The 9,517-nt window shown below is 32.0% G+C and overlaps 1 protein-coding gene across 1 annotated transcript; it reads left to right on the forward strand.

The window, feature by feature from the left end:
* Positions 1-6,239: 6,239 nt before the first annotated feature.
* Positions 6,240-7,785, forward strand: LOC111382832 (transcription factor bHLH93-like). Its single transcript, XM_023006877.1, has 4 exons — positions 6,240-6,861; positions 6,936-7,112; positions 7,199-7,366; positions 7,518-7,785. Exons 1-4 carry the CDS (start codon positions 6,316-6,318, stop codon positions 7,617-7,619), a joined length of 993 nt encoding a protein of 330 aa, XP_022862645.1. The 5' UTR covers positions 6,240-6,315; the 3' UTR covers positions 7,620-7,785.
* Positions 7,786-9,517: the final 1,732 nt, after the last annotated feature.

Genomic DNA, 9,517 nt, shown 5'->3' on the forward strand with positions numbered 1-9,517 from the left:
ACTCTTCAGTAAAATAGAGTTGCTGACAGAATGAATAGAACCTTACTTGACAAGTTTAGGTGTATGTTGCTGAGTTCTAGTATTCTAAAATTGTTTTGTGGCGAAGCTTTAAAAATTGCCAATTATCTGCTTTAAAAATTGCCAATTATCTGATTAATAAGATTTTTTCTAGTGCTATTGATTTTCAAATCCTTGAATCACTATGATGTGGAAAGTTACCAGATTATTCCAAACTCAAAGATTTTTGGATGTCCTATCTATTCTCATCAAAATGAAATGAAGGCAAATTTGAACATAGATCTAAAAAATGTTTTTTGGGTTATGGTGAAGAATCTAAGGAATATGGCTTTAGGTAAAAGGGCCAAATGGGTTCAAAGTGATCGAAATGTTATCTTTAATGAAGATATTTTTCCTTGAAATGATTCTTTAAATCAGAAACAATCTGTATCTATTCCTCTTAAAGAAATAGGTCTAGCAAACAATGGAGATAATTTTGTTGAACCTAATGATTTGATTGAAATGGAGACTACTCAATTTGAACTAGATCAAGCTTAAGGTAAATCTGAATTTGATAATGAAACACAGAATAATACCTTTACTAATTATTAGTCAACCAGAGATAGAGGTAGACCTAATAGGTTTCCTTCTACCACAATCAATACGGGTAAATTTGTTACTCTCTATTCTAAATTGGAATCTGTCTATTCTAAGCCTACAACTTTTAAAGAAGCTATTAAATGCAAAGAATCCAAACTGTGGATGGAAGCCATGAGAAAAAAAAAATTGGACTCCCTAATTAAAAATAAGACATGAATTTTGGTTAATAAGCCTAGGAAAAAAAAGTTGTTGACTGTAAATGGATCTACAAAGTGAAAGAGGGTGAAGCTACTGCTAAAAATAAGAGATATAAGGTTAGACTTGTGGACAAAGGGTTTACATAAAAAGAGGGCATAGATTTTAATGAAATCTTCTCACCTATTGCTAAATATACCTCAGTCAGAATTCTACTTGCCCTTACTATTCATTTCAATTGGGAACTAGACCAGCTTGATGTCAAAACTGCTTATTTAAATGATGACACAGCTAGCTACAAAGTTACTATAATTACTTTAGTCTCTTCTAATTCGAGTTTCCTGAAAATAAAAAGTGGCATCAAATTAATACTTGTACCTAAATCTCATAAAACTTTATCAAAATAGCAATATCCAATATTGCAAGGTACAATAAAACTCTCCAGGTCTTTTAACTTTGGAGGTAGCTGTTTCTGGATCCCAGCTCCACTCCTCAGTCAACATCACGGTTTAAAGCAAGCACCTAGATTATGGTATAAGAAATTCAACTCATATGTTCAAATCTTGAGTTTTTCTAGGAGCAATTTTGATCCATAATTCTATTTCAAAGGTCAAGTAGACTTGATTTTATTTGCTTAATCTTATATGTTGATGAAATCTTAGAAGACCTTAAAGAATTGTGTACAGTTGATCTAACTTGTTTTTTTTTCAACCTTTGAAAAAATGGATCAGGGGGCTCATAAGGATTGATAGGAGTGGTTTCCTTAATCCATGGTGTATTTGAGGCTAAAAGAATTTTAGGAATGGAAATTAAAAAAAATATAAGTAACTGAATGCTTTATGTAAATTAATCCTCTTATATGAAAAAGGTACTAGAAAAGTTTTCTATAGCTGAATGTAAACCTGTAACTTTACCTAATGCAAATCATTTTAAACTGTCAAGTGAAAATCTCCTAAAACTGATAAAGAACTTGATAGGATGAGCAAAATATCTTATGCAAATATTGTTGGTTCTATCATGCATTTTATGATATGCACTAGATTTGATTTAGCTCATGGTTTTAGTATCTTAAGTAGATTTATGGCTAATTCAAGTGAAGCTCATTGGTTAGTAATAAAATGGATGTTAAGATAACTAAAATGCTCATTTGACTTAGGTTTAAAATTTTAAATGTGTAATCTTGAAGGCTTATACTGATTCTAATTTTATAGGTGACTTGGATAAAAGAATATCCACTTTTTCTTATGTCTTTGCTCTCTTAATGGTTGTATTAGTTGGAAGTCCTAACTGCAAAAACTTGTAGCCCTATTTTCTACTAAAATTGAATATATTGTAGCATGTGATGCTATGAAAGGAAGACTTTGATTGAGAGGTTTATTAGTTAAAATTGGGTTTATAAATGAAGTAGTTAGAATTTTTACAGATAATTAAATTGCTATACATTTAAGTAAAAATCCTATATATTATGATAGAACTAAACATGTAGACATTAAATTTCATTTTGTAAGAACCATGATTGAAAAGGGGATGCTTAATTTGGTAAAAATTCCAATTGAATACAATTCTTCTAATATTGGTATTAAAGCAACAAGTTCAAGAATTGTTTGAAATTTCTGAACATACATGAAAGTAATCTATTGAGTGCGTTTGTTTTTTTTACTAATTTCAATTTTTTAAGTTTATAATAACTTTACTTTTTTGTTTTTACAAGTTATTAGAGCAAGTGAAACTTGTTAGTAGCGTTTGAGTCCCTTTAGATTATCCATCAATAGTTCAGCAAGGTAGACATTATTGGATTTGAGCTTGATGCCTCACTATTCATTTGGTTCTAATTCTATGATTAGGTTATTTTTTTATTTGGGTTGGTTACTTTTGGTTTCGAGTTTCTTGGTCCACTTATGTAAAATCATGTTTTTTTAAACAGGATTTTGGCTGTTGGAATGCTTTGATGCAATTGTGACCATTTGATCTACGATTTTTTTGACCTAAGTATAAGAGGCCTCTTTCTTTCTCCTGTTTGTCACTTTGTGTGTTTTCACTGAGTGTGGTTCTTAGGGTTTTCTCGTCTGGTTCTGTTTGTGAGTTTTTTCTAGGCTCTCTTTGTGAGTTTTCTATGTAAATCGTGAGGGTTTTTTACTATGATTATTTCAAGACAACAATATGTGATAGAAATTGTATAGATTACTAAATCTTTGTGTTAGAAAAGAGAGGCGAGAGGAAACTTCGGGAAATCTCTGATTTTTTCAGATATTTATACTATTTCTTGGTATTTTTTATCGGGAAATCAAGCGTAATCTATTTGTAGATACTCAATGGGTAATTAAGCCAAAGGCTGAACATCCAAGCCATTAGTGGCGAAAAATTCCTTTGTGTTCTTTGATTTTCTACAAAAGTTAGATTGTCTATAAATTTGTTGTTATAATAATTCTGAATAAAACGATTTTGAGACCAACAGATTTATACATGCATAAACCATAATACTATAACCAAATGTTTGTGCATCAAATATGGAACATTGTGTATAGGCCTAAAAAAATTTAAAAAAAAATCGATTAAACCAATCAAACCGAACTGACTCGGGTCGGTTTGATACAGGTAATTGGTTTGGTTTGATTTTCTTTTAAAAAAAATCATAGTGGTTTGATTCGATTATGGTTTGAAACCACAAACTACTGGTTAATCGAACCAACTTAACCCACTTATATATTTAACTTTTTTTAAGAAAAATAAAAATCAAAGATAAACCCTAATCTCATAACTATATTACGTTTCCGTCCAAATTATAATGTTGCCAGTAAGTAATAGTACTTAAAACTTTCGTTTTTTACAAGCTCATTATGTTATACTTAATTTTTTTTCCCCTACTCAGGTAGTTAGCTACATAATGTACAAAAGGCAACAAAATTATTAAGTTTTCTCTTAATCTGTTTCTAGTAACCTAATTTTATTTGTTAATCAATAATTCTTTTAATACAAAGTTATTTAATTATTTTAGTTCTTATTATCTAATTAGGCTCAAAATTTGGACAATTTTTTTTTTTTTGAAAAAAATTTAATTTTCACTAAAAGTCCAAACTGACTGATTGACCGAGCCGAACTTTGGTTCGATTTGGTTTAAGAGTTAAAGTGAGTTGGTTTGGGTTCAAATTCACTCAAATCCACTAATTTGGTTCTGGTTTCGGGTTGGAATCGAAACCAACCCAAACCAAACAGCGCCCAGACCTAATTGTGTAAAAGGATAATAGACTTAAAATAATTTGACATACTTCATTGGAAATTCTATATTGAAGCATTTTCTTATATCAATTTGAAATATTTTCCTTGTAGCAATCACACTTTGTTTTACAAGTACTTCTTCCAAGTTAATTTGTCGATCAATGTATTGTTTAAAGTGTGTACACTTTCCGACATCCATGTTTAGTGTTAATTGGGTCATTAGCTATAGTCAATTAGTCATGATTTGTTAATATTTGGATTTTTCATTGTCTTTTATTATACAATAGTATCATATATACTGTTCAGGTACTGTAATTGAAGGAATTATTATAACATTTTTTTATTATTACAATTTTGGAAACATTTGCAGAGTTGACAAGTTGTAATTATGTGACACAATGAGTTTCAACCACTTGTTTCCAGGTGATATATTCACGTGATTTTTTCCTATTATCCTTAAAATGTGTGCCCTTTCACCAAATTTCACCGGCCAATTTACATACTACTGGATTATTGATTTGACTGCTTACCTGCACTTTCTTCCTTTTACTCGAGGACGGCACCCTCACTCGTGCCACACTGATATATTCAACAAGTTGATAATAATGATTGACAAATTTATATAGTTCTTGTTCGGTAGAAATTTTGTTAATTGATTTTTTAATTATTAGAGTTAAAGTGGATCCTACTTGTAATAGAAGAATTCAAAAATAATGGCTGAAATAGTGAAATAACGATAAAAAAATGATGCTAATTGGATTAAAATTTCTACCAAACTTGCTCATAATATTTGAATTCTAAGGATTGAGTCGAGTTTCTACAAATCTCGACTTTTTTCCAAGCATACGATTTATTCAAAGGGTCAAGTCAAGCTTGTAAGGCTCTCGACATTGTTCTAGCGTGAAACTATACTACAAGCTGAATCGTGCCACTATAACTCTCGACCTTGCTTGAACATAAACTTATTCAAAAGTTTGAGTAGAATAACTTTAACATGTTGCGAGATTCTTGATGTAGAGTACATAATTTTGTAAAATATTTGAAATATTATTGTCACATGTTGCGAGATGATTGATGTAGAGTACATAATTTTGTAAAATATTTAAAATATTATTGTCTATAATCTATTACGATTTTTATAATGTCTTCTTAAAGAAAAGATGACAAGCTATAAAAAAATGAAATTTAAACGCTTTAGTACTCTATTATTATCTACTACTAGTAGTCTTTCTTCAAAGTTAGTCACTTGCAAATTATGAAATTCAGTTAGCAGCCAATAATCGCAAGAACAAAAACAGGTACATGTTGCTATCGCAAATAGCATAGCCACAGTTTTTAATTTTTTATGCATCTACCAAGAAAATTGATTAAGTCACCATGTCAGAACTAGGGTTTTCACAGAATAAATTATGAATTAGAGATATCAAAATTGGTAAAGGTCCATTGGCTTAGCAAGCACGGCTCGAAAAGGGCCGTATTGGGTCACCTTGAAATCGCCCCAATCTCCATGTCTCGAGTTACACCTCTAAGGCTTCGCCTTATAGTTTAGACTGAAAGAGAAAGGGGATTAATTTACGAGTACAAATTACCTGCAAAATAATCAAAAAGCTGACAGGACCATGTCATGATGCTAGCCCCATCCTTTTCATTTCAGACAGATTAGTGGGGTCAAACATAGCTGGGAATGGGACTTAAGAATGTAAACCTGTCAGGTCGAAGATTTCAGTGAAAATGACTTAAAGAATCCATAGGGGAAATAGATTATGAGAAAAGAAGCAGATTCCATTATAATTAATTATGGGAAATCCTACTTTGATATTCATTTTTACAATCTTGATTAACATTTCACGATGTGTAAAAAATCTAGCCATTGATTTGAATGTATTAATCAAATTCGAAAGGCTTGGCCTTCTTCTAACTGGGGTGATTCAGGTGTTAAATTGTCTGCTACATCATGAAATGTCAATAAAACTACTTAGTATAGCAAATCTTATTAATTATATGCTCATGGTATTACGTTTACACGACATAATGCATTTAAAAACCATTTCCCCAATATAATCATTCATTAATCAACAATTTAAAGAATTAGCCCTACTGATAATAAGCTTCTCTCTCAATATGGTATTATTTATGAAAATTGTGCTTATTCCAAAATTTTGATTTGAATTATATTTCTTCGACTTTCAAAATTTAACTTTTAAACGAGGTGGTACAACTTTGTATTTCCTCGATTTGCAACAACAATATATATACTTAATACATCCACATGTTTTAGCACTTCTTTGACATTAGAGAGAGAGAGAGATGGAGTTTAGTATTTTTGAGGAGTTAATGTCTCCAAGGATGGAAAGTTGGGTCACTATTCCTAATGAATTGAATGAAGTTTCACCTAATGTTTGGAGTTTTTCATCTTCTCATCAAATCCCAGATTTTGAAATGTCAAATTCTTTACTTTTAGATCAATTTAGCCATCGATATCCCTTTTATGAGCCCCAAACACTGCTCGATAATTTCGCACTCCCACAGGTTTGTTCTTCATATAATTATCCGAATGAAAATTCAGCGCCAATTCAAGAAGATTACACTGCAAATCTTGAAAATGAAGATTTTGGACTTCTTGACAATGCCGGCCTCAATGGTTTCGAACACGAAACGAGCAGATTTAAGGTTGAAACCTTGGAAGCTCCGAAAAATATGGACAATTCAAATGTAGGTTTTTCTACGGAGAGAAAGAACAAATCCAAGGCGGATGGCCTGCCCTCCAAGAATCTAATGGCAGAAAGAAGACGAAGGAAGCGACTAAATGATCGTCTTTCCATGCTCCGATCAATTGTCCCCAAGATAAGCAAGGTAAATCATCAATTTAGAGTCTACTACATAAATCCCATTTATTTGGTTGATAATTATAATTATTTATTATGCAGATGGATAGGACATCAATTCTTGGGGACACAATAGATTATATGAAAGAGCTCCTTTATAAAATTAATAAGCTGAGGGAGGAGGAGATAGATAAGAATATAAATCAAATGAACTTAACAGGAAACTTGAAGGAGATAAAGCCAAATGATGATCAAGTACTAGTTAGGAACCCTTCAAAGGTATTCTTTGATTTAATTTGTTATCCTCGATATTTCTCATTTTTATATTTTGATTGAAATAATCAATTTTAATTTCAATATATCAGTTCCATGTCGAAAGGAAAGACCAAGATACTCGTATCGGGATATGTTGTACAGCAAAGTCGGGATTATTATTATCAACACTTACTACACTCGAAGCATTAGGCCTCGATATTCAACAATGCGTCGTCAGCTGTTTCAATGAATTTTCATTGCAAGCTTCCTGTTATGAGGTTAATACCTAATGCATGAACTAATCTTATTGATTCTCACAAAATTACTAGTTTACTTAATTAATTAATTGAGACACTATTTTGAAACTACGTAATTAATCATTTTTTCTTTTCTTTTATTTTCTTTTCTTTTTTCGTCTAAAATTTTCAGGCTGTCGAGCATCGTTTGGTCATGAGTTGTGAAGATGTAAAGCAAGCATTGTTTAGAAATGTAGGCTACGGAGGAAGTGACTGCACAAAGTATGGATATTAATCAAGAATTTTTAGAACCCTAGGAAAGTGAGATGTGTGTTCTTTTGAGATTTTTATGTTTTAATTAGTAATACTGTCCTCTGGGTTTGTTTATTAATGCATTATCTGCTCCTTTTATCCCTGTAAGGACCAGATATTCTTATTCATTCAAGAGAAAAGATAATAAAGTTTAGTTTATTGTTGTCGTTCGAAATTTGAAAGTGTCTAAATTTCATTAAATCATCACATGACCCTAATGGAATCATGTTACACTTAATTTCTAGGTAGCAGCTTATGTTGAGTCAGAAATTCTAGTTTCATGATGTTAAAGATGAAGATTTAACATAAATTTGAACCTTTTTTTCATTAATGAGTGGTTATACAACTATAATGAAAGGTTAACAATGAGTTTGTTACTAAAGGCTAGAGACCAATAATGCAATTTTCTGATTGACAATTACTGAGTTATAGGATAAGAACTCTAAGCACTTATGCACAACAATATATTATTGTATATTTGTAAATGAAGATGACTACTATACATTTTTAACAACAAATTAAAACGTTGTGTTACTTTTTTTTAGTAAGCTGGCCTTAAAAAGGCAACACGTGGAAGCCCTACTAACGTCATAAGAAGAGTTAGCCTCAAAACATACGAAAAAAGGGAAGCAATAAGTTTACAAATGCTACAAGAGCCGAAGTCCTTGTTTTGGCAGAAGTGCCACTCAACACAACGTATTTCAAGGCCCAGACAAAGGGTCTATGCCGAAGGCCCTATGTTCACCACCAGTCGAAGCCTTAAAAGACGAGGCTGAAGTCTTGAGAGACAAAAGACCACCATATTTGTCGACCTGGCAAATATTTTTATGAAAGACTAATCGGACGTCTATTTTATCTTGTGTCAAGAATCTCAGCCTAAAAATATAGGGTAGTTGACTCTTTGCCAATGTAACAAAGGTATGTTTAAGAAAGATGTGATGTATAGAAAAAAGAGGTAGGGGCACGTGGTTCGAATTCAAAGGTCACCACATCTTACCCAAATTACATAAATACCCACTCCTTATAGAAGAAAAAGAGATGATGTGTGGAATAATAAAAACAACACATATAAAGAAAAGGGGGGGGGGGGGGGGAAAAAAAAAAAAAGAAGGGGGGGGGGGGGGGGGGGGAAAATGAGAAAAAGAACAAGGAACGAGTATACTAATTTTTAGCAGATTTTGGAGGGGAAAATAAATACAACTTCATACATTTCTTGCCATTTGATCGTGTCCCTTTTTACTCTCTTTTATCATTTATTTGCAAAAGTTGTGATCGTGCTTGAGCGAGATTATCATTGCTCGTTCGCAAGCCTTTCGATCACTTTGTCGATGCCTGAACTGTTTAATCTCGCGTCGAAGGAGCATCTCCTGCATCCATTACACCATTCGATCAAATCAACAATCAAAACGCATCGAAATTTGCCCGTGTGGATGCGAATGGGCCTCACATCTATTGGTGTTATTTTTTAGCGCCAACACATTTGATTTGTAAGAATTGCCGTCTAGAGGTTTTGTTTGGCTGGGCGTGGGGAGGAGTGCCTACTTGATTATGAAAGATAATGAGAATGGCTTATTCAAAAATGAAAAGATGCTTATGGATTAGGTGGGTAGGGTAGGATAGGGTGGGTGGATGATTTTGTTCAGGGAAGGAGAAAATTTCTAAATTCTTTTTGTTTTATGTGTTATTATGTGATTGATTGAAGTGGGATTTATTTTTACTTTTTGACATGTTATGTGATTCCATTTGCAATTTTTCCTTATTTTTGTCGTTTTATTGTTCTCTTTTATATTTATTTATTTAAGGAGAATGACAAATCCGCCATTTAATGGTCAAACTAGAGGGAATGATGAGTTTTGCTATATAATTGAAAGGTTAAAAATG

The sequence above is a fragment of the Olea europaea genome, unplaced genomic scaffold, assembly GCF_002742605.1.
Source record: "Olea europaea var. sylvestris unplaced genomic scaffold, O_europaea_v1 scaffold256, whole genome shotgun sequence".
NCBI classification, from domain to species: Eukaryota; Viridiplantae; Streptophyta; class Magnoliopsida; order Lamiales; family Oleaceae; genus Olea; species Olea europaea.